Genomic DNA, 25285 nt, shown 5'->3' with positions numbered 1-25285 from the left:
GATGGGTTAGAGCAAAACTGGAATGGATGCCCTTCTTATTTTCACTAAATAGCAATCAGATGAATCCTGGAGTTCTCACTACACAGTCTACCACGAGACAACTTCTGCTTTGAGCCCGATCTCACACCAGGGACAGATTACTGTGACCTGTCATTTTATAGCTGCATAGTCAGAGCAGGCCTGAGCACTGAGGAGCATGGATTTGTACTTTTGTGCTGTATTCTTGGTCATGATCCAATACCCCAGTAAACTCTCGCCAAAAACTTGAAGCATTGGGGAGGCGGGGGGTGAGACTGTCATCAGCGTATGGTGCATGACTAAATTTTCATGTGATGGTGTGTGTGTGTGTGTGTGTGTGTGTGTCAGCAGGGACATACTGTTAGCTAATATTTTTATGTTTGTATATCCTTTTGTAACTGTAACTGGTGTGTGTGTGTGTGTGTGTGTGTCAGCAGGGACATACTGTTAGCTAATATTTTTATGTTTGTATATCCTTTTGTAACTGTAACTGGTTGTGAATGTGTGTGTGTGTGTGTGTGTGTGTGTGTCAGGTTGATCCTACGCTGCTGCCCTGGGACCTATCTGATAATCCCTGACAGCACCAACGAAGAGGGAGAGCAGAACAGTGAAACCTCAAACCCCAGCCAACTCCTCTCCACTGCCCTGGATACTCTTTCCACCCACCCCCCCTCCTCCCTCCCTCCCTCCCTCCGTGCCCCTCCACGCCCCGGCCTCCAACATCCAGCGAGCCTGTGAGAGGGAGAGGCGGTGGAGGAGAATGCTCCAGGGAACACTTACCTCGCCTGCCAGGCACTCTGCACTGTCCTGGATGGGTTTGGGTCTATGCGCTCCAAAGCGCAGCAGTCTCTCATAGACCTGCAAGTGTGAAGAGAGAGGGAAAGAGGGATAGAGAGACAGAGAGAAAGGGAGTGAGCGAGAGATGAAAAGAAGGTAGATGATGAGAGAATGGAGTGATGTGGATACAGAAATAAAGAAGCGGTTGAATCACTTGCTTGGTAGGGGGTGGTGGTGGTGGTGGTGAAGGGGCGGGGGGGGGGGGGGGGGGGTGGTGGTGGTGGTGGTGAAGGGGCAGGGGGGGGGGGGGGGGGGTCACTGGGTCCTGGGAGGAGGTGGCCTGCCCTGCACAGACGGGTGAACCCAGGAACCCGCGAAACCCCAGACACAGTGGTGTCCGTTAACAAGAATCTCTCTGCATTGTCTGAGTAATACATCATGGCACGGAGCCGAGGACAGATGATTTGACAAGCAGAGCACGTCTCGGCATGCTAAATCAGTCAAAAGAATAACAGAAGAGCTGCTTCAGGAAAAGCACAGGCTAGCTGGCCGGCCGGCTGGCTGGCTGGCTGGCCGACGGGTCTCTGTCTGTGTGTACGTCTATCTGTCTGCCACTCAACACGGGGGGAGTGCAGGGGAACTAAAACTCAGCGTCGCATTAGTGCAAGAAATATGTAATCATATTTATGACCCTCACATAGCTGAGAGCCCTCGTAAAAGAAATGGATTTTATAACAGTTGGATTTGTTGAGACAACGTCGTAGTTTTTTTGTTTAAGTGTTCACGCTACTAGCCGAGCAGCCATACGTTTGAACAGTTAGGCTTATGTTCTCTCTCCCCCCAGTCTGGGTCTTCCTGCTCTGTCTGCATCTCTGTGCTCATAAAGCGCTCGGTGTTGGCTGTGTCGCTTGCTTAATGCACGCACATCTGCCAAGTCTTGCACCTCGTATAAAGGCCCGTCCAGAAAAATTCATCCCATTTCATTCGTCTTCAGTAATACTTTTTGGGAGATCCAACCGTTTGATAATCTAATGAATTTGATGCTTTTTTTTCCACCGTCAGACAGGAAAGGCTGTGTCCCATCTGTGACATTGAAGTTGTGGAATTTCTCGGATATAAAAAGGAACAATAATAACATTATTGATCCAGCATGTCCAGATAATAAAAAACAAAATGCCCGTAAGGGCTCGATGTACTTACTCTGAAGTGTACACTGAATGTGAGATCAAAGCAGTGGCGTTGTTTCTTATTTTTATTTGAATAGGCACTGGTTCAGCAAATAAGAGTGGGCATAACATTATAACTCTAAAGCAAATAGTCTACTAGAACGCAGGAAATAAGATTAATAAATCACAAATTTCCTCTTAATATAACTTCCCCTTCAGTCCTTCACGTCTGAAAAAGCAAAATAAACAAACAGAAAACATGACTATAAATTATGATGTTCCATCGTATCCAGTTGTTGCAAAACATAGTGTCAGGTAATAAATACAGAATGGCTGTTTATACAGCATTATATTGTCTCATTTTAAATTTGTCTGACCTCAGTTAAGAAGCAGCCATGTTTTCTCAAAGTGACTTGTAAAATGTCTTGGATGCGAGCCTGTGTGCGTGGACATTATATTTCAAACCAAGCTCTCCTGAAGACATTTGGAAGTGTGTGGCCATAAATAACTCCACCACTTGTTTTACTCTATGAATTATGTTTTTTCCCCTCGGTCTAACAGACATCAGTTGTCCTAATGGAGCAGGTGCGCTCTCTATACTAGCCCTGAGGCTCACCACCGATCCCACAAGCCTCCATGTTTTACACAGTCCACACAGTGGACAAAACATGAGGAATAGCCTTATCACCACAGGACAGGAAGTATGGTTACTCCATTCGCCACAGAAGAACATCAACAGCCCATAGAGGCTCTGACTCTGGACCTTTATCTCCAGCTTTCTTCGTCTAGCGGTTTCTCCTCTGTCCCCCCTCCTCTCTCCCCTTCCCACACACAGCACTGCAGCGGAGCACAGGCAGCACCAGACAACATTTGTTGGAGCCATCAGCCTCGGCAGCCAGCAGATGATGCTACTGGGTGTGCTCGCACGGCCGTATTTTTGGAAGTCTCGTCTTTTCTGACACTGAGGAATGTCATCACTCCACAGAAGGTGTCCATCAGGTTATTACCAATTGTCAACAAAGAATTATTACGGATTGCTTGTGGAAAGAAAGGGGGGGGGGGGGGGGTAAAGGGTAAAAATTAGACAGAACAAATAGGTCCCTATTTGTTGGTTTGCATATGTATGCTGTGTGTGTGTGTGTGTGTGTGTGTGTGTGTGTGTGTGTGTGTGTGTGTGTGTGTGTCAGTGTATTAGTGGATATAGATTGAGAGGTTCACCCTGATGAGCAAATGGAGCGTGTTCCCCATAAGTGTGTCCTGCAGGAAGTTGCTGTCCTCGCTGTCGTCCATGTGCGACTCCAGTCCATACAGCAGAGAGGCTAGCAGCCTGCACACACCTGCAGGCCGGGGAGAGGGGTGAGGATGACACAGACAAATAAACACACTCACTATACACACAAACACACTCTTAACAATGACGGCACTGCAATCAATGTCATAGAAATTAAACTAGACCTCACTAATCCCTTCACTTCTTTCTCTCTCTCTCTCTCTCTCTCTCTCTTTCTTTCTCTCTGTCTCCTACTTTAAAATGCATTATTTCCAGCATGTGGATACAAGTCTGTGATATTTCTATGTATGACATGTTGCAGTCCTTCTCTGTTGGTGGCGTGTCAGTGGACCTTCTCTGAGATGTTTTCTCTGCCAACACTTTTATAAAACCTGCACTTCCATTTCCTTGCTGCAGAAAAAAATTGGGCATTTATCACAAAACTCTGTTTATTCTCAGTCATTTGACCACAGAGAACTGAAGGATTAAAAATAGCTGTCAGCGCCTGATATGTTCCGTCACTAACGCATAATTTCTCTGGCGTGTTGCATGTTCGCTCATGCCGAACCAAGTTAAATAGGTCTTCAGTGTTTTAAGTCATACCAGGACCATTCAAAAACACTGGAGAGATGATAATGTCCACAGATGTCTGGCTGCCAGATTGCACTGAATGGATTATTAAACTCAATTTAGGGAGAGATACACCAGAGCTGGAGGCTGCGGAGATTATGGGCAAGTCTCGGAGGACGTACAAAATGGAAGGCGGCTGAAGAGCTTCCAAATGTAACAAAGCCTCTTGTTAACCTGCACTGTAAAAGTCTATCTGATAACCAGTGTTAGCGTACGGCCCCAAGGGGGTTAGATGTGGACCCATGACCGTTTTCATGGCCTGGACGTCAGATCACTCTATCCCTCTGAGACTCTCTACTGCATGTATGTGAGTGCCTGTATCTTACCTGTATCTTGCTCTACTCATATAATGTGTCTATTACATGTGTATCTTACATTTAGGTATAGGTGGGAGCTTGAATTAAGATTTCCATCTATCCACTATGGTCAATAAATAAATATTAAAATATGTATTTAACAATCAGAATGATCTATTTCACAGTAGTTTTGCTGTCATACCAAGTGTCAAATAATCAAATATGTGTGTTTTGCTGTCCTTGTTACATCCAGATGCAGCTCTTCAGCCATCTTTTTTAGTTTAAAAAAAGCTGGCCGCCAAGCGCATCATGTCCTAAATGCAGTTTCTCCTGTATACACACAGTCCTCTCTTTTAGAATGGAACACTGTTGTGTCAGGCCAACCAAAACTCATCATGCTGAACTCCAGCTGCTGGCCACCTGCTTCTCCACTGCTTTTATATGGCAACACATTTCAGTGTGACCACTACTGGGAGCCAATGAGAACAGGGACTACATTGGGACGCAGCAAGGCCAACTTAGACAGTAACCAAGCTACCATCTATGAAGCCTATTCTCCCATTCTGAGGCGGCTGTCGCCGTATTGAAATGATTGACACACTATAATTTGATATAAGGTCAAAGTCCAAGGTCCTGTGTCCCCTACTCACTTCCCCGTCCGATGGGTGGATGCAGCATTCTCCTTCGTATGTAAATAACACAACTGATGATAACAAGGGTGTCAGGTACTGGCTTTGGATCTCTAAAGCAGAAGAGGGTGGGAGGGTGTGGAGAGAGAAAGAGATGAGTTAGTGGAAGATAATGATAGATACTGATCAATGATCATTGATACATTTTTTACCAGAGACTAGAAAAGTAGAAATATTATCCATTTCTTCCTCAATAGTTATTTCAAACTATTTTTCGAATATTTCCATGTAATTTGTAATCATGCAGCTCTATCTGCTCTCCGGCTGTTCAGAGCATCAAATGCATGGAAGAGGACTCTGAGATAATGTCCCCACCTAGTGGTGAAATGTGCTACCTGGATTTCCTGTATGATCTTGGCACTGATTTGGACAGTGATATTCCATAACACCAGTGTTTAAGATTAAGATGCAAAATACTTGTAATTCACATGTGAAGAGTAAATCTATTGAAGTCATCTAAAAGAAGAGCATTAATAAATTATGCATTTGTGTGTTATGAAGTAGCCTATGTTAAAGTACTAGATCAAATTCTCAATGAAGTATGACCAACAAGTCAGAGATATATTAGATGTATTAAACATTCAGGAAAAGAGGATTTGACAAAAAAAGAGTCAGCACTCTGAATCTATCAATGACACTAATTAAATACTGCATTAGACTACAACTAACTGGTAAATTTAAAACACAAATGTATAGAACACTAAAAGATTCCAGATGGAACTAACAAACCCAGTCAGCTCTATCTGATGGATGGACGGTTCAAGCCACACTGACCTTTTCAGCTTTTCTCTTTCAAACCCAGTTCACCTCTGCAGTAGGCTATACGCAGATCTGCATTAACACATCAGAAGAGGAGATTCACGGGAGCTTCTTTTTACTCATGTCCAAACCACAGGAGAGCAGGAGCAGGCAGACAGAAGCCACTCGCAGGAGACAGGAGCCACTGAATGTAACACACAGTACTGCCCTGGATGATAATGATCAATACTGACCCAATTATCCTAGCGAGCACAAACGCTCGATGGATGAGAGGAGCACATGATTGTGTTGGCTTTCCCTATCTATGGCCCTCTACGTGTTTAGTGGGTCAGTGTTTCATTAGTCTACTCACCAGAATGAAACCAGCATTATCTCCCAGTCAGCACTTAGCCCTACATGTTGGGTTTTTTTTACATTGAAATTAATAATTATTTACTTACAGGTTGACAAATATGCATCCCCCATTAGTTTTGCTCAATCAGACTTCATGCTATTTGCCAGTCATTGAAGGGTGAAGCTTAATCCCTTTTTAAACCCTGCTATCAATCAGAAACCAGATTATATTTGAGAATAACTTGACCCTAGGCCTATTACATTTTGTGTTCAGACCATAGCCTACAAGTAGGCTAGCCTAGGCCTAGGGTCAAGTCCTGTGAATCCTGTACTTCCAAGTGAATCCTGCACTTCCAAGATTGCCCCAAGATGCTATAGGCTAGGCTTACTGAAATACCATGATGTTCTTCTACAAGTCAATGAAATGAGTCAAGCTACAACTTCTGCAGTAGCCTAGCTAGGCCTAAATGATTCCTTCCATGAGAATTAAAAAAAACATAATCTTACTTAAACTGAATACCAGATAGCAGAAATCTGAATCTTAAAACTCAGGAAGCTTGTTGCCCCCTACTGGATGGAGTGCAATTTCTGTTTCAAAATCAAGGGTTTGGTTGATGCATTGCAAAACCTTTACCAGGGACCAGAAACCTTCCTAAATCATGATAGATTAATCTGAAGATGTGACAATTGAGGTCGGAACATATCATTTTGTAGAAATTACAACTACGCATTTGCAAAGTCGGCAATAAGGGGGAAACCCATTTTTAAAGTATAAAGAGGACTTGCCTTTACCTTTTAGTTCTACACTAAATGTAACCTTCTAAAGCATATGTGACTTAATGTTGTGTGTGTGTGTGTGTGTGTGTGTGTGTGTGTGTGTGTGTGTGGCCATCTTAGCAAGTGTTACTTGGGTTACTTGTAGGTTAGGATAAAGTAGCACTATTTTGATTGCTGTTAGAAATGTCTGTCAATTAGCGTCGAGTATATTTTAGCCTACTGAATAAGATAGTTTAAGTCGTTTCGATCAGCATCCATAATCGGATTTGGCGGTAGTTTACTAATGGACTCAATGCATTAGGGGGCACTACTCCCTTTGGCTGATATTTGCAAAGAGGAAGCTGCGTCTATGTCGATGTAGAGGTTGTCTCCATAGATAGGTCGTGCAGTGTGTAGGCAAATGAGAGATGGACTGTGCACTTCCGAGAAGCGAAGAAACGAAGCAGTGACACTAGCTGTAGTCCTATTCTCTTTTGGTGAAATTAAGACAGATATCGAGTTCCTGAATATACGATAACATAGACAAGCAGAATAGTTTCACTTCTTTCACCTCTACGCCCGCACACATATAATACGGCATTGATGGTAATGCATGCAAGGAAACCACCGAGATTCAGTGATGGGTAAACAACTCTTTAAATATGGGTTTCCCCCTTATCGCCGACTTTGCAAATGCGTAGTTGTAATTTCTACAAAATGATATGTTCCGACCTCAATTGTCACATCTTCAGATTAATCTATCATGATTTAGGAAGGTTTCAAAACAGCAGGTTAAGTTTGCTTGCTCGCGCTTCAGCTAACAAGCTTAGAACTAGCTTGCTAGTTCGCTAGCTAATCGTACAAAGCTTGTTAAGTGTTCCTTAAACCATTAACTTTTATTTTGTCATTGCAGGTGCAGTGACCGAAGGGATTCGCAATCCTACCAAGTAAGTTCAGAAATATGTATTATTAAGTAGTCCATGAAAATAATTTAACAGGCTTTTCCTGTTGTCGCTGCGCTAGCTAGCTAGCTAGCCAGTTGACGTATGTGTATGGGCGCAGGCTTTAGACGTACACAGGCCTCTCTAATACAGCAAGACATTTTAACTAGTTAGTATAGCTACATTTATCAGATCACCAGGATAGCATAGAAACTATAACAGCAGATATAGCCTTAGAATATGATATTTAAGTTTTACGTAATGGTTTTAAACTAATATGGTAAAAGAGTTAATATGTCAGTTTGTAAGTTAGACAAATTATTTTCGAAGATGTAGCTGAATTCTTGACTACTTTGGTGAATGGGCCACTATTGACTTCCATAGAGTCGTTTTGCTCAATGTAATTCTTAACCCCCTGATATGAATAAAGCAGATGTACATGAAAATCTAACAGAGTGCTATAAATATGATGGAGAAATTGACAAAAGATATTTTGTAATGATTGAGCAGTTGGTCCCCTTAATCCATAATCAATTTGGCAGGCATCTGAATTAGATAGGCCTATTTGATATGACTATTTCAAACAGTCAGTTTGGCAGAGATGGTGTCAGACAGTTTTTTACTAATGTCATTGTTGTACTTTAGCAGACCTACAAATACCCATTGAAGAACCACCCAGCCACTGATCAGCGTCACGAGAAAACAAGAGATGCATCAGATTCCACCCCACCTTGCAAAATGCTCCGCCGCTCTGATAGCCAAGACGGCAAACCTACCGATGTTGTAGCACTTAACAAGGCAAAAGCTGCCCACACACAGCGGCTACGAGAAAGGGATGGCGGTAAGTAGCAACATATAAGATTTAGAGTAGACCCACTACATGTTTCCCCATCTTCAGTCAGGTTGGCCTGTTTACACTTTATAGGCTTTTACCAAGACAATACATTTTGAAATGTGAAGTTCTGTTAATTGCATCTCATGTTCATATTCCAATAGCTCGGTATCACACCTAATCAAATAATAATTAGAATCTCTCCATGCATCTTTTGTACAGCAAAGCTTAGTATGCCCAATTTCAAACCTGTTTATTAAACTCCAATATACCACTATCCAGGCCAAAGCTGGGGACTTGGATGTCATGTATTTAGCAGGCAGGGTGTTCCTGAAAGACACTTCATGTAGCTCTGTGCTTTTTTCCTTCTCTCCAGGAACCAGCTACTCCCCACAAGAGAACTCTCTTAGCCACAGCAGCCACCACGGATCAAACTCACACTCCCATCCAAGCAAAGCATCAGACATGGTATGGGCTCGGGTGTGGATTATGCCTCTTGGGTGAAATGGTATTAGCGGCCGCTCTGCGGATGCATTTTAGACGTCAATGCTGGCAGAATGTGCATGACTATGCCCTAACCTTTATCCCAGCTAATGCTCTGGTTAGTCCTGTGAGCATGCCAAGTGTTCTGCAACGACACTGCTATTTGGCCCAGGCTGCCTTTAATGTCATTATCTGGAAAACTCATATAGGCTCTGACTTCCCTCTTGCTCTGTTAGTCCTCCAGCTCCAAGTACTCAACATGTAGTCAGTGTGACTTCTTCAAAGGAGTTTATTGTACTGAAGGGTATATAGCCTTGTAGGATTTGTTGACGTTGTTTGCGCAGACATGCACTTGTTGAAGCTGGCGAGTTTTGTGCAATTTACAGGCTGAAATGTAATCACATACGAGTCTGAATTTTGGTTTCTACACACAAAAACTGATCTGTGATCTTACCTGTCCTGCTGTGGATTAAATGGTTCAGATAGCTCCGTACGGACTCCCAGTATGTCCCAAACCACTCCTCCTGAGGGGTAGTCTTGCTCCATACTGTTTTTGCAGTGGGGGAAATGTCTTTCATGCAGAAAGGGTTTGTACTTGCCTGCTGTATACTTGCTAATGCTAATTTAAGAGATACAAATGGAACCTAATCTAGCAGCTTCTGACTTGCCTTAAATTGCAGTTATGACCTGCCCTAGAGAATTTGGCTGTTAAAGATGCCGTCCATGATTTGGTTTCACTCATTAGCCATTCTAATCACTATTTGAGCTCCTACCTTGGGGTAGAGTCCGTTCCCTGTGCATAGGAACCATGACTGACGTAAATGCCAACATGGCCAAGGCAGGAGAAGCGCTATTTTTAAATAATTAAAAAATAATTCAGCTTCAGTTTAAATTTGTTTAACATAAAAACTGCAAGTGAAGGTTGCAGAGGCTGACTACTGTCACTACAAAAGCCTTCTGGACAGATGAGAAGAATAAGGCTGAAAGCAATGCTGAAACCTTATGTACCTTATGTGAATGCAAGCAGGGAAAAAGCCCTAGGAACTCTGTACTTCTAGAGGTAGCCTCTCCAGTTAGTAGCTAGTAGAATTATGTTCTTAGATATGTTGTCTGAATGTGCCTCATGACTCATTTGTGTGCACTTCATAATTTCTCCACCGGATTCTGTTACAAACAGCCCCGGTCTACCACTTGTGCACTCATTGACACTTGGAACCATCTGAATCAGGGACAATTTGTGGAGTTGTGCACACTTGCAGGCAGTTGCATCAGATGAAAGATGAATATCAGAGATGTTTTGTTTCTGTGTCTGTTCTTCTTGTGTCTCACCCACGACCTGCTTTCCCTCCCCTTCGCTTCCCTCAGTCACACGAGCCTGCAGATGACTGGTCTGAGCATATCAGCTCCTCGGGGAAGAAGTACTACTACAACTGCAGAACTGAGGTCTCTCAGTGGGAGAAGCCAAAGGACTGGGTGGAGAGGTGAAGCAAAGAAGACCCTTCTTTGCCTTTTCTTTTTACTTTAGATTTTGTTTAGGAATAGTTGAGGCTTGTATGCCACACGCACATGGACATGGTGCCATACTCTGCCCTTCCAGTTGAGGGACTGATGTTATCTTTGCATAGCGGAAGTATTGTATTTTAAGTATGCATGTTGTGCCTTGTACAGAGCAGAGATGAATTTCATTATTTAGTGGGTATTTCTCAGCTGTCGGATCGGTAACCGAATAATGAAATATGAAATGCTGTGCTTTGTGCTGCGGTGCTACCGTAGGGAGCAAAGACCTAAAGAGGCCTCTAAATCGACGCCCACTGTCAATAGCTTTCCCAAAGATCGGGACTACAGACGAGAAGCCATGCAGAGCTCGGCCACCAGCGCCTTCTCCAGTACCAGTAAGAGCTGCTCTTATATTGACCCTGTGGCAAACATTTAGATCATTGTTTGAGTGCTACTGGACCCAGAGACCAACAGGAGTACTAGTAATGATTTTATGTCTGATGACTTGATGGTTTAACTCATTTCAGGTAATAGACTTGCACTTGACATGTAGGCTATGGATGTGTACTTGACTACTTGCTGTTTTTGCATAGACTGCCATTATTTGTTTCATATTAGTGTGGACCAGTCTAAAAATCTGGTATTAGATGATTTGTTATGGTTGGTTCTATGTGCCCTAAAAAAAAGAAAAGAATGCAAGCATCAAATAATGCACTGCTACTCACAATTGTACTGGATGTGGTCAAAAGTGTTTTTGGTTGCTCAACTGTGGCTTCAGTTGAGAGAATCTTGACTGTTAATGATGACTTGAATTGGCCTCGGGCCTTGTTGCCCAAGGTCTGATCTCCAACCAAAGAATGGGCATCTGGGTGTCAATCCTAACACAAACTATTACTGATATTAACTGAAATGGCCAGTATTCACAACCTTTAGTTATCCAGGATCTCCAGAGAATGTTGGTAGATTCATTACCACGAGACCCTGCTTCAAATTCACTACAATACCTAAAATAAGCCTTAACAAAAATGACAGTGTTTTTTCTGTCTGTGTAGAGCAAGACTCCATTTTTAAAATCACACAGTTATGGGAACCCTCCTTTTGGTTGATTAATACGATTAATGTGGTTGGTTGACATGACATGATGATGATGATGGTGGTTGTTGTTCTTCATCAGAGGTTCAACATCTATGCTCTTCATTTTTGTCAGACACTCAGTGATCACACTAGTGCTCAGCCTGTTGAGCCTTAACTGAATGTTTGTGCTGTTTTGCCCTTCACCAGAGAGTGCTGCAGGTGACAACCCTGCCAGCCATCCAGCTTCATCCCAGTCCTCCTCTTCCTCGTCTACATGCACCTCCTCCAGTGCTGCTCAGGGCATGAACCCCTCCAGTTCTTCTTCCTCCTCCTCTGTCCCTGCCTCCTCCTCCTCTGCCTCCTCTTCCTCGAGTGGCTCGGCGGCAGTGTCCTCCAGCGCCGCCCTGCTGCAGGACCCAGCTCTGCTCCGGCAGCTGCTGCCCGCGCTGCAGGCCACGCTGCACCTCAACCACGCCAACGTGGACGTGGGCAAGCTCAACGAAGGTAAGGCCTTCCCTGGTCATCCTCCTCATCTCCTCTGACCATGTCCCCAGGCTGTTGGGGCTCCCTAGCCATCTCTGACCATGTCCCCAGGCTGTTAGGCCTCCCCAGTGTGTGATGATGGGTTTTTATGTAACAGCTAGAGAGAAGGCTCTCCAAATGGGACGATTGCTCCTTTAGTGGCTTGCTGACAGTTCCCTCCTCTATGTGTTGTTCTTGATGTTTTAATGAGATCTCAGAAGGCAGTCTCCTGCCTGTCTGGTTTCTCTCTCTTACGGGGATGTCCCTCTGCTACCCTGATCAGCTTGATAATGCTGCTCTTAGTTGGTCTGCTGCTCCTGCTCTCTCGGCCTCTGCTCTCACAACCCTCAGCCGGTATATGCGCCGTGCTTTAGTCCGAAGCAAGGAGATGCAGACAGGAACGAAGCTTAATGGACAATCTTACTGTATATTTATGTCCATGTGGGCAGACACACGTGAGCTCTATTCTCTACCTCTGCATTCATGGTTTCCAGAATTATCCTCAGCAGCCTTCTTTGCTTCATAGCAACAGTGCATGTTATATCATTTAGGTGACTCACAATGTTTCGTCTGAGGAGGCGTTTATTTTCTTGTTCTGAATGCGTTTAAGTTTAATTAGTCTCTGCACATAGTTCTGAATAGAAAGTGTTTGCATAGTGTGGCATGCTTTAACCAGCCATGTTAAAATGGAGCGGTTTAAAAAAAATCAATATAAAAAAAGAAAACGTTGTCTGATGGAAATTAAAAATAGAAACAGAAACAAACATGTATGTAAGCGACATTTCACAGACTGTTTATATAGCGTTTGCCATAAATGAATTAGCCATCACTTTAATGATATAAAAATCCGTTCAAGAAAAAGAAATGACCCAATTTGAAATGTTTCACAGACTTGGTTCTCTCTGAACAGAGGTAATTGCTGTCCTCCCAGCCTCCTTATGGCTTTTCGTGTCCAAAGCTGCCTTGAGAATTAAGTCTGAGTGTCTGGATTTGTGTGTGTGTGTGTGTGTGTGTGTGTGTATGTGTGTGTGTGTGTGTTTTGTCTTGTTTCCCTTCTCTAGTTCTCACCGCCGCTGTCACACAAGCTTCCTTACAGTCTATGCTTCATAAACTTCTCACTGCTGGACCGTCTGCTTTCAACATCACTACTCTGCTTTCCCAAGCTGCGCAGCTCTCCACACAAGGTATGGCCGCAGTCCGAGTCACTCCCCCTCCCACTCCCGCCTCTCCGGCCTCTGCAGACCTAGATGCTATAGGCCCCTCACTGATGCTTCTGTCACAGTACATGGTGGTCTTCATGGTTTGGAAATGTTGGTTGTGTTCATTACATTACATTTAGCAGACACTTCTTGACCAAAGTGACTTACATATGTCAGCTATATTACAAGGGATCACATTGTCGCTGGAGCAACTTGGGGCTAAGTGCCTTGCTCAAGGGCACAACGGTGGAAGCCGGGAATTGAACCGACAACTTTCAGGCGACTGCACGCTAGCCCAGCTCCTTACCCACTACACTACCACCACCCCGGTGTTCATACACATGCACCATCTGACTTCATTTTATATATATGCAAACGTGAACACAGTGCAGTCTACCCAGGAGATGTTTCTTTTTAAATTCCACGGCCTCATTATGAAAGCCTGTCCCACCCCCTTCCCATTATTAACTAACGCACCACTCCATACCCATCCCTACTCTAAAGTCTCTGTTTTCTTGAAGGCCTCTGAACCTATCTAAGCCCTCACAGCACACAGCATATATGTTTACATTCATCCATACTGTTGCATGTTGGTATTTAGTGACTAAAGGAAGTCTGAATTAAATGTTTACGACCCCCTCCACCCACCCCCCCCTAACACTTTCCTCGCTACCTTGCAGCTCAAACGACAACCCAGTCCCCACTGTCACTGCCGTCAGATGCCTCGTCTCCAAGGTCGTACGTGTCTCCGCGGGTCAGCACCCCTCAGACCAACGCTGTGTCCCTGAAGCCCCCCCTGGGTGCCGTGGGCCTGTCCTCCCAGCCCAAGGTGAGCCGCTCTGGGCCCCCCAGTGCCTCCACCAGACCTGCCTCCAGGAGCCAGACTATTCAGCAGTTCCAGATGTCCTCAAACCAGTGTGGACATTTTTTGTTTTTCTCTGGTGTTAAGGGCCATCCACATTGTCAACCGTGTGTACATCTGTAACTTAAATGATAATGAGCGTCCATACTGACCAGCGATAAGGAAAGCTCTGTTCTGTAATGGAATTCTGATTCTCTGTGAGCATTCACAGAATCACTCTGAAAGAGATGCCCAGTGTATTGTTCCTTGGTCCTACTCATTATAGTTACCACTGACCGCGTGGACAGGCCTTTTCACTATATGTGCAGCTGTAGCTTAACTAGAAAGGAAACGTAAGGAATGTATGGTTCTGCAGCTGGTGATATGCTAACTGTAAATGGTTTAGTCTTGAACAGGTCACCCCCATGGTACTGTCCTTAGGTGTCCATAGACTGAATCTCAAGTAGCGTATTCTATCCATAATTGTCATTTAGTGTTGGACGAAGTCTGGCGGTTTGAGACTTGGGATCTTTGCATGGGCTGAGTGAGCTCACGTGTTCCGCTGTTGGATGGAGTAGTGTTTATAAAGAGCTTACATTTAAAGACCGGTTGCCAAATTCATGCATGATCTCTCTTTCCATCCCCGGTCTCAGGTTAATGCGTCGCTGGTGAAGCCAGGATCTGCCGCACCACAGGCCTTTACCCCTGCCGAGAAAGCCCTGGAATTAGAGGACCCGCGCCTGCACCGACAGAAGTATGTTTTAAACATATGCATAAATATGATAATATATAACTGTGGTATATGTGGTTTTCAGTTTGAAATTCTAAAATGGTGTTTTTGAGTTTAAAAACACGTCTCGGTCCAAAATCTTTTGCACAGTAGGGGGTGCCAGAGCCATTTAGCAGTGGATTTGCTTGCAGTTGATTAGTGTGCAGCACCATCTGTTGGTGGCCTGTGGAAATAGCAGGCTTGATGTGCAGAGGACACAAAAGTCAGATTTTCCAATGAAATGTGGTCTTAGGAATCTCTGTGGCAATCAGAAACTTGCAGGAAGAACCCACTGAAGTTTTCAGTCTCGTTAGAGTGTGTTAGTCATGATGATTACTAGTAATTATTACTAGTTTGATCAGGTTTTAGAAAAACTTTGTTTAGGGATTAACTGCCATATGGCTATTGATGGAGGTTTGGCCTATGTATGTATATGGTCTTATTGTTTTTCTCTCTCCCTTTCCAGTAGTCATGGCAGCACCTCGCCAGGGTCCAACCATGTGGCCAGTGGAGCGTCCATGGGCAGTGGTGGTACTGGAACACTGCCCATCAGTGCGGGCCCTGGCCGGCCTCAGAGTGGCTTCACGCCCTCGCTGGCCACCCACTTCAACGAGAATCTCATCAGACACGTGCAGGGCTGGCCGGGGGAACACGTGGAGAAACAGGTACACAAGTCAGCCTCAGGGTGGCCGATGGACAGGCTACCGCAGATTGGGTTAAACATGACGTGTGGTCTGGAAAGCAGGTCTGGAAAGCCATACCATTTTAAAACACGCTCCCCTCCAGATGAGAAATGGCCGAAGTTCCTTTGTAGTTGTTATGGTAGTATTGATTGTATGGTCGTAGTTAATTTCATATCATGTTGTCTGTGGACTCATTTGAGATGCTAGTCATTGCCCAGGGAAATGGAAGTCCTGTTCATGTGAGTGACCGTGGATTATATGACTCGTCTGTCTGTCCACTCCAGGTGGCCCGGCTGAGGGAGGAGGCCCACAACATGGGCAACCTGTACATGTCGGACATCTGCACCGAGCTGAAGAACCTCAGGTCTTTAGTGCGTGTGTGTGAGATCCAGGCCACACTCAGAGAACAGAGGTGAGATTCCATCCACTGGTAAACCCTGCATAAGGCTGGCTGCAGACAGCTGCTCGAGCCGCGCTGAAAACGTGTGCATGCTAGAAGTAGAACCGGTGCCTATTTTTTTTTCACGCGACACACAAGTGTGTTGGAAGCGTGTCCATTCAAAAGAGACAGTGAAGAGATGTTTTAATAGGCAGTGGGGCCACCGCAGCGCCGCATCAGACACGTTTCTGGTGTGAATAGAGATAGAAAACGCCCGACAGCCGCCACACAACTGACACGCAACAGACACGCAACAGACACGCCACGCCTGCAGTCTGCAGCCGGCTTAAGAAAGACCCATCTGGGTTAAACCAAAGTCCTTTTAGGCAAGTCCCTCCACTCGGCGGCCATATACCAACGTTTTATGGGCACTCATCGGGCACAGTCTTTGGGTCGAACTGTGCGTGCGCAAGGCTTCACGACACCAATCTTGCTCCAGCGGCGAGATCACAACACATGATTGGCACAATATCTTCACAACACACCATATGATTGGCTCAATGTATTCACATCACACCACATGATTGGCTCAATGTATTCACATGTCGACGTGTTGCCGAGGAAGGGGTGGGATATATGTAGACAACGGCCATATTGGCGTGACAAACTAGCCCCATGCATTTCTATGGAGGATTTTTTGAGTGCTGTGTCTCCTCATTAGAAAGTCTCTGGTTAAACACACAAAACCCTAAGACGATTGAAAATTGCAGTTGATTGTTAGTGAAAACATTCTCACTGTTTTTATATATTGAGATGTTTTAATATTATTTTTAAGATGTCAGATTTGGAATATAAACAGAACTCTTTTCTTTTTTTTAACAGGATTCTCTTCTTAAGACAACAAATCAAGGAGCTGGATAAGATGAAGAATCAGAACTCCTATATGATTTGAGGGGCCTGAGGGGGTTAGTCACAAAACCAGGCTTTGTGACAACAGAAACACACACACATACACACACATACACACACACACACACACACACACACAAACCAACACCAACACACACCCCACAGAGCCTGTGAGCTCGGCTTTTTAGTGCTTTTGAGCACTCGAGTCCAGCGGCAGGGGAGATCTGTTAGTCAAGGCTGCTGAGGCTCCAGGAGCAGAGCCAAGAGTGAGAGACAGAGAGAGGACCACTGGTGGCCATCCTGAGGCCCAGGCTCTGAGCCCCAGTATCAGCAGAGCAGCCAGCGCACCCCACCCCTCCTCCCCACAACCCTGCGCTAGAGCCAGGACTTGACACGCCGGTGTGCTGGGCACTGCCGTGCTGCCTACTGCCCCCTAATGGTTTCCCCAAACACAGCAAATCCATGCCTGCTTGCCCCTGCGCTTTCTCTCATATTCCGCTCCAACTGAACCTCTTACTTTTGTTCTTTTATTTGTTTGTTTGTTTTAACTTCTAAGCTTCAGAGAACTGCCTTGGGGCCAGTGAGTTTCATTCCTTATGTACAGTTTCTAACAAGAGTTGAGTTAATAAAAAAAAAAAAAAGCAAAACAGAAAAAAAAAGTTGGATCTGTGGAGCGTACAGATCTGGGATGTTGGAAAAGCATTTGCACACGTGTAACTGCATCTGCCGGAGGCAGTGACACATAATGCCGCTGGGCCCTTGGTAGAACAAGCCTTGTGAGGTCATCAGCATGCGCCAATGGAGTTGGGGAGGGGAGGTGTTGTGGGTCCAAACAGCTCTGCCTTTGCATGGAACATCAAAGATATCATGCACTTTTTTTTCTTTGCCTGGGAAGTCATTATTATGTGGGTGTCTCCAGAAAAGTCGGATCTCATTTTTCTATATGATGAGCAGGAGGTATACGGTCGTGGAATTGTGTGGCATAGGGGCTGCTCCGTATACATGTCTTGTGTAGTCCCTGCACTCACCATCTTTCCCCTCCCTCTCGCCTGATGAGTGCTGTGATGTCAAGCTCCCTCCAGCCACAATGCATTAGACTGATGGAATGGGAAGAAGGGCATAGCTTTGTATATGGTTTCTTAAATATATGAGAATAAAAGACTATTCTAACATATGTCTGTCTTGGATTTATTTATAAATGCTTCTGATCCATAGGGTCTAAAGTTGTCTGTGTTGAAAGCTTTGCAGATGCACATGGTCAGATTTAAACCTTATGTAGGCTATGTGTACTGTTTATGAATACAAGGTAGTTTTTGCAAGGTACAATTTAGCAGCCTAAAATATACTAAAATTGGTGATGTTTTAAGCAACTGCGCCACAAATAGATTATAAACGGAAGGAAACCTAAACTTCAGTGCTATTTCTATAGCTCATTGTCGTTCCCTGCACATATCCATAATTATAAACTCCTTGGAAACCTGTAAACTTTAAGAATTTAGTAGCCTATTATCTATCATTTGGCTAGCATAGGTGCTTTATCTTAGGACTACACAGCTTTTCAAGTGACTCAATAAATTATGTGCACGCTTGCAATGCAGAAAGTTACAATTGTTGTCTTTCAGACCACTGTTGGTGGAAAAGGTATTTTGAAGAATAGACTACATACTATGAATATCATACCATTCTTCAGCAGAATGTAGAAAAGGAGTCATCAACTTCTTAACAGTTTCAGTTTAACTGGGTTAATTTTGCATGTTTTGTTATTATTATAGATAGATAGATAGATAGGCCTACTTTATTGATCCCCAAGGGATTCTTTCTTTCTTTTCTTTCTTTCTTTCTTGCCTATTATTAAAGGCACGAACGAAATGATTGTAATTTCCATTAGGGCATTGAAGCAAGATTGCTTCAAGCCCATTCATGCAAATGGCAGTATGCATAATCCAATGAATTTCTTGGAAGGCGGAGAGTATGACAAGCAGGTTCTGAAGTAGGCTACGCGCAGACGTTGCGCTCTGCCGAGCTCTCCTTATTTTGCACTAATGCCACGGAAGTACCAGGACATTAACGGGGATACAGCTGTGGATCTAACAAAGACGTCTAACAAAACGCATTTGTGAAGATGATGGATGCGACGGAGCTGTGGACTACTCACTGAGCTATTGAAAATGGCTACATTGTAACATCGGAGAGACATTTCTTACAACGAGCTAAAAGTTAACGAGTCTCAGTTTCTCCAGGGTCGATGTGATATGATTGTAAAATGTCATACACAGTTTGTCTTGGATGTTCGCCGTTTGTGTAAATCAACACTAACCTTAGCAACGGGCCATATTCACACAGTTTGGATAAAGGAAAAGTCTTTGAAACAAAACATTTGACTAATGGATCGGCATTTCAGTATCGTTTCCATGTGGTTACAACTGGAACTTTGTGCGTTGGCTGTTCTTCTGACGAAAGGTTCGTCTTGGATACATCATAGCCGTTTGATCTCCACATATATATCGTGTTTTGTTGCCTTGCACTTACACTGTACACAGTTCAACACTGTTCACATAGGCTTACTTTAAGATTAATGATAAGACAAGCTTTTCATCCCACTGTCGGTGTAGGCTAATGGATTCCTGTCCTGCAGTTCATAACATAGCGCAGTTGTTGCTGATGGGTCTGTGAAGTCCGAAGTAGGCTATGTAGTGAGACTTAGCCTATTTAAATTTGTGTAGGCTAGTCTATGTCTTATCCACATTCTTTATGGGTTACTCAAACCATGTATAAAAGAATCATGAATTGCACAGGCCTATAAGTTATTAGCCTACTTTTGTATGACAGGGTCCACTTTTTCAAATCGAACTATTCTAAACAGTCCATCAGTACATGATGGTCTTGTAAATGAGCTTTTATGAGCTGATAAAGTAGAGCTCATTCAAATAAAATTTGCATGTTCTATAGCCTACTGTTTTCTTTGTAGTATGGCTTATTAAGGTTCTTGCTTTGAATAATGTAAATAATATAATTATTCAGTGCAATTCCATGTGCTTGAAAACTGGTTGCCTTTTCTATAGTTTATTTATACTTAAATGTGTTTTTTCACCATTGAATGGTCTCGCAGGTGAAATAAGGTGCTACTGTGATGCTCCACACTGTGTGGCCACTGGCTATATGTGTAAGTCCGAGGTGAACGCCTGCTTCACACGGAGTTTAGACCCGAGCAGCCCGCGCTCCCTGCTCTCCCACGGCTGCTACGATCCTCTGCTCAACTCGGACGACGTGTGTCGATCCGATGCCGCCTTTGACACGACGGGCCGGGGCTTCTCCATACTGGAGTGCTGTCACGAGGACATGTGCAATTACAGAGGCCTTCAAGACCTGGCCTACGGCAGAAGAGAAACTTTAGGTATGGATAAATGTTCTGTTTTGAAGCACTTGGTCATGCTTATCTTGTATGTGAGGCCTTTCTTGACCTTTGTAGAAACAAAAGTGAAAAAAAACGTGTAACCATGAGACACAGAATGAGTGGAGTAAATTGTAATGGCCATCTGGTTTTCAAAAATCATGCTTAATTGACCTGAGTAGAATTTTGACAGGTCAGCTGTTAACTTCCATTCTCATCTATCATGTTTTAAGTGTAACATCAGGATCACACACATACTCTGCCTTAACTGCAGTTCTCTCAGCAGCAGGCCCTTTTTACTTCTTTTCTGTTTGACCCTATGATCCTCTCCTCTCTTCTCTTGCTTGTAAAGTTTTGTCTTATGCCCCTCATAGTGTTCCCCAGCCCTGATCCCTGTGTGTGCTTTTCTCCAATCTGACTTTGCTCTCTCCACCCCAGACCGACGGGATCGGCACCAACAGTCGGAGGGCGGCGGTCGTCACCTAGTGGCGCGTGTCCAGGAGGCGCCATCCAGCCGGGAGGTGTGGTTCCGGGCGGCGGTTATCGCCGTGCCCATCGCTGGAGGGCTCATCCTGGTGCTGCTGATCGCTCTGGCGCTGCGCATGCTGCGCAGTGAGAGCCGGCGGCTGCGGCAGCAGCGGCGTGAGATGCTCTCGCGTCTTCACTACAGCTTCCACGGCCACCAGCTCAAGAAGGGCCACGTGGCCAAGCTGGACCTTGAGTGCATGGTGCCCGTCACGGGCCACGAGAACTGCTGCCTGACCTGCGACAAGATGCGGCAGTCGTCAGAGCTGGCCGGCGAGCGCCTACTCTCGCTGGTCCACTGGGGGAAGTACGGAGGCCGGGGCAAGATGGAGTTTGTGTGATGTTTTTTTTTTCTCCCCAAAACATCATGATGATAAAGCTCCCTGGTAGACTGAGACAGGACTTGTCACGTCTCTGGCAGTTCAGAAAGAGAACGAAAAACAAGGACGACAAAAACTTTGAAGTTCTGAGCATTTTAACCGTGTGGTTAAGGCTTTTTTAGAGGCACTTTATACTTGAAAACACAAGTTGGATCAACAGTGGAGGAGCTTGGGCTGTGGCTCATAAGCGTAGAAGTCAACTGTACAGTAGCTGAATCTTCCTCTGTAATCACTGAAGGAGTCCAAAATTACAGTTGTAAAAATTGCACTTTTTATGAAAAGAAAACTGTAGTGTTTTGCTTTAAGGAAATGACTAGACACTGACTGGCTGCAGAACACAAGGAGACTCCAGTTCCATTAGAAAAAAAAATGAGTTGCTTCTATGTGTGCATCCGTTCCTATGTAATATCTTCCAGTTGATCTCTGTAAAGATTTCTGTGTGTGTATATATATATATACATATATAATATGTCTGAAAAGAGTGCTTGAGTTTGTTGCAGAGCTTTTTGCATTTCCCATAGTAACCTTTCCCTCTTCTTTCAATAACCATGCTCCACCACATCATCATGTAATTAATTTCCATGACGACATGGCTGTTAGCTGTTAGCTGGCTTCCAAAATAGTTTGGGAGTGTCCCTTATGCTCGCTTAAAAATATTGAACATGCTGAGGGGGTGGTCCTCTGCCAACTGCATCTGGTTATTCACAGTCTGTCTCTCTCTCCCTCTCTCTCTCTCTCTCTCACACACACACACACACACACACACACACACACACACACACACACTCACACGTCAGACAGAAAGACTCTCATTTACATACACTGTCTCGGTGTGCCTCAGCTGGAGTACTGAGCTCATTAGAGGCCCTGTGGGGTGTGCAGGAGTAGTATGGAAGCTATTACACTGCTGTCTTGTTTTACAGTAGCGCTACATGTCTTCTGACTCACAACGGAGAGCCTCCCCCAGGCCACAGCCGCTCCGCTTCACAAAGAGAGCTGTAGAGAAAAAAAAACCTCTCTTGCTCGTTTGGTCACTCGCTCACATTTTCCTTTGTGTGTTTTGTCTTCTGCTGCTTGTCCATTTCTCTCACACGGTCTCTCTTATTTTCTCTGACACTTACACATATTTAGGGTTATAGCTGGATTTGTCTAGTTGTAAAATGAGGAAGAATCGGTCCTTGGTTCACACCATTGACTGGCAGAATTGTGTGTGTAGCTTTAGATAGGACACTGACTTTATCATTCATAGACATCCTGTCAGTAGCCGATGTGGCAAGGAAGGCCTTTAATGACCCATTTGATAAATGGTGCACTTACCCTCATTTGTGTAACAAATGGCAGTTGTGCAGCCTGTTTTGATGACAGCACACCCAAGACTGGAGGCCCTCCAGTAGCAGTGCACCTCAAACTCACAAAATGGAAAAGTAAATTAAGCTCTGGTCTCCTCCTGTTTCATTAAGGCGTATTAACACATGAGCAACTTGACTATCTTGAGATTAGTGTAAATCCTAATGTGATTTTGCTTCCAGTTGTATGAACTCTTTTGGATGCAGTCCTATCAATCCTTATGTAAACTATCTATCTGTTAGTTGGTCTGTTAGTAGTAGTTTAGTACTAGGTGACCTGTGTCTTTAGAATATAGAGCAGCATATGGAATACAAGCCTGCCCTGACTTGCTGACTTATATCAAAGAGTTTGAAATGAAAGGGGGAAAAAAAACTTTCTCAGGGATTATTCCAAAACCACCAAAGACAAAAAAAAGAGGATGTTTTAAAGAAACTAGGAGACAAAACCAACAGAGCTGTGGAACAGTAACAGGCTTGTCAGTGCTCCTGCTGACACGCTCTCAAAACACATGTTCGTTCTTATCACACTCAGATCACATGAGAGATCTATGGAGGGAAAGCGCCCCGAGGGTATGGGGTATTAGCTCGTTTTTGTGTGTGTGTGGAGGGGGCACGCTCTCTCTCTTGGTGAAGCCATTATGCCCCCCTCTCCCCCCCTACCTCCCTCTGAACTCCCCTGAAAATCCCGGGCTCTGGCGAATCTTGATCAGCCGAGCGAGCGTGCACTTTGAACTTGAAGTGTGAGGAATGTGGATTACTGCGTGAGTACATGCCGGCTCCACTCCTCAAGGGCAAAGGGAGCCCCCTTTCTCACCCACAGCCGCTGCACTGCACGGAGCCAGACAGATGCATTGGTCCAGGAGCGGGGTGAGGAGGGGGGGGGGGGCAAAGACAACAACACACTGGGTACAGATAAGAGCAGTACTTGGCCTCCAGTGATAATGGGGTGCGTGGACGTGTTTGCCCTCATGTCCACACACATAAAGGCTGCTCTCAGAGAGAGAGTACAGCCTGTCCACTGTCCCTCATTAAATGGTGAGACAAACACATGTGGCATTGGAGAGAGGATTGTGTCACCCATGTTGTGTTGCCTATGTGTTGTGCTTACCCTGCCTTCTGTGGTCACTTCAGTAGCCACAAATATAAAAACAGAGCAGACACAGTACAGAAAGCAGCATGGTAGTGGAATCCAACATGGCACTGTGTCCTATAAAGCTGTATAATATCAGACACATGTCAGGCATACCTGGGTGTTGGGTGTTGCATACCTGGGTGTTGGTCTGTGCCAGGATGTGTGTGTGTGTGTGGGGGGGGGGGGGGATTGTCAGTGCCTGACTTTGTCTGCCCAGGTGATGACCACAGGCCGGAAGCAAAGCCCTGAGTAGCTTGCTGCTGCCTGGTGTGGAGGTGTGTGACGGTCAGAGGCGTTGGTCAGAGAGCACTAACTACTGAGACCCCCTATCGGCCCGCCAAGAGCAGCCTGGCTACCTCCACCCATGCCCCATCAGAACACATTACAACTGTGTGAAATATGTATGCTCAGTCTGGTGTAAGTAAGTGAGATATGCCCATGAATAGACAAATATCAAAAAGTAAGAAAAAAAGTCTGGTTCCAGTCGGGCATGTGACCAGAACTGATTTACAGGAGGGGAAGTGTACAGGGTAAACACCGGGAGGCCAGCAGAGACTTGTCCTTCTGCATCATTCTTTAGTGATTTGACATGGTTACAAGGCTGCAACATGCTAATTACAGTGATGTTACAGAGGTTAAATCAATTGCAGGTGCTAGACAGTGTTATTATCAGGCACATTATGGTATTAGTAGCTATACAATGTCTGAAAAGCATGTTAATTAAGTGAGTCAGACAGCAACAGTCCCCAATCTCTAACTCCTACCATAGCTGTAGCTATGAGATGGTAGAATATTACAGTTATTTACTTTTCTCAAATGATTTTACTTTGAGTTTTCGGTATGTACGGCACACACTTTTCATACAACATTTCCTTCACCATTCCCACCAGTCCCAACACATAGATTACAGATTGTGGGGGACTAACTTTTCTCCACTGGTACAGTATTTAACCTTGTCAACAAAAGGGAATTTTGGAAATTTTGTTTAATACCATAACCACATATCTGCAGTAATTGCATGCTTGCCGAGCTGCTTGGACAATGACAGGCAGGGAAGTGGAGATTGTTCCCTCCTCTAGTGAGGCCAGTCATTTTCTGTCCTCCGACTTCGGCAAGGGAGTGATTTTCGCAGCTGTAATTTTCAAGGGACCGATGATTAAAGTCTCTAGTGCAAGAACGAAACTGACAGAGACGGCCACCGCGCCACAACTCTCTGCTCCCACACGGCAGAGTACCACGTTCCACTCCTTTAACAGATGCCTTTTGCCACGGCAGAAGAACAACAATGTCGCTGTTTACAAAAGCCCCCCACCCCCCCCACCCCGGCCCGGCCCGGCCCGGCCACAGCACTCGCTCTGGCCCCAGCACTGAGCCCTGGCTCCTCAAGGCATACCGTCCACAGCCCTGCCTGTCAAGACACCCTCTCATTTTGGGAGCAGTGTCTGTAAAAACCCCCACCCAGCCCCCCTATCTCCTTCACCAGCCAGAGCTTTTGCGGCTTCACTCTCGGACCGGCTCCTGCCTGAGGAAGACCAGACGGCAGCTGCACTGCAAACCCCCCCCCCCCCCCCACACACACACACACACACTATCCACCAAGATGCTAAACGCCTCAGTCTGAGTAAACTCATGTGAAGTGCCCTCTGGGTTCAAAAATGCCTTAACGACTAAAAAGAACCTAAATGATT

The 25285-nt window shown here is 44.9% G+C and overlaps 3 protein-coding genes across 7 annotated transcripts in view; 2 read left to right on the top strand and 1 right to left on the bottom strand.

Moving 5' to 3' along the window:
* The window catches only part of mpp7b (MAGUK p55 scaffold protein 7b), a 28469-nt gene extending 24687 nt beyond the window's left edge, over positions 1 to 3782 (bottom strand). The window contains exons 1-3 of the mRNA XM_076293291.1: positions 3758 to 3782; positions 3180 to 3298; positions 799 to 876 (exon numbers count right to left, since the gene is read on the bottom strand). Coding sequence (XP_076149406.1) covers positions 799 to 876; positions 3180 to 3298; positions 3758 to 3782 — 222 coding nt within the window. The remainder of the gene's footprint in view (positions 1 to 798; positions 877 to 3179; positions 3299 to 3757) is intronic.
* A 3303-nt stretch (positions 3783 to 7085) lies between these two features.
* Positions 7086 to 17995, top strand: wacb (WW domain containing adaptor with coiled-coil b). Of its 5 annotated transcripts, none has more exons than XM_076295164.1 (13): positions 7087 to 7338; positions 7608 to 7641; positions 8284 to 8476; positions 8844 to 8935; positions 10316 to 10431; positions 10724 to 10842; positions 11729 to 12025; positions 13105 to 13227; positions 13923 to 14071; positions 14737 to 14837; positions 15319 to 15517; positions 15820 to 15947; positions 16797 to 17995. In XM_076295164.1, the coding sequence occupies exons 1-13, from the start codon at positions 7298 to 7300 to the stop codon at positions 16864 to 16866; spliced, it is 1662 nt and encodes a 553-aa protein (XP_076151279.1). In that variant the 5' UTR covers positions 7087 to 7297; the 3' UTR covers positions 16867 to 17995. The 5 variants fall into 5 exon arrangements, with proteins under 5 accessions (XP_076151281.1, XP_076151279.1, XP_076151280.1 ...); XM_076295165.1 differs by having other exon boundaries at positions 8281 to 8476; positions 10772 to 10842; XM_076295163.1 differs by having other exon boundaries at positions 8281 to 8476; positions 15322 to 15517.
* Positions 17996 to 18857: 862 nt separating this feature from the next.
* bambib (BMP and activin membrane-bound inhibitor homolog (Xenopus laevis) b) lies at positions 18858 to 21551 on the top strand. Its single transcript, XM_076296016.1, has 3 exons — positions 18858 to 19283; positions 19933 to 20217; positions 20653 to 21551. The coding sequence occupies exons 1-3, from the start codon at positions 19208 to 19210 to the stop codon at positions 21078 to 21080; spliced, it is 789 nt and encodes a 262-aa protein (XP_076152131.1). The 5' UTR covers positions 18858 to 19207; the 3' UTR covers positions 21081 to 21551.
* The last annotated feature ends 3734 nt before the right edge of the window (positions 21552 to 25285 follow it).

Source organism: Alosa pseudoharengus, unplaced genomic scaffold, assembly GCF_046254945.1.
Source record: "Alosa pseudoharengus isolate Yale_2024_CS ecotype anadromous, Long Island Sound unplaced genomic scaffold, YU_APseudo_1.1 YU_APseudo_1.1_scf_2, whole genome shotgun sequence".
In the NCBI taxonomy this organism is placed as follows: Eukaryota; Metazoa; Chordata; class Actinopteri; order Clupeiformes; family Clupeidae; genus Alosa; species Alosa pseudoharengus.
The sequence above is the reverse complement of the archived record's forward strand: the minus strand, read 5'-3'. Positions and strand labels throughout refer to the sequence as shown.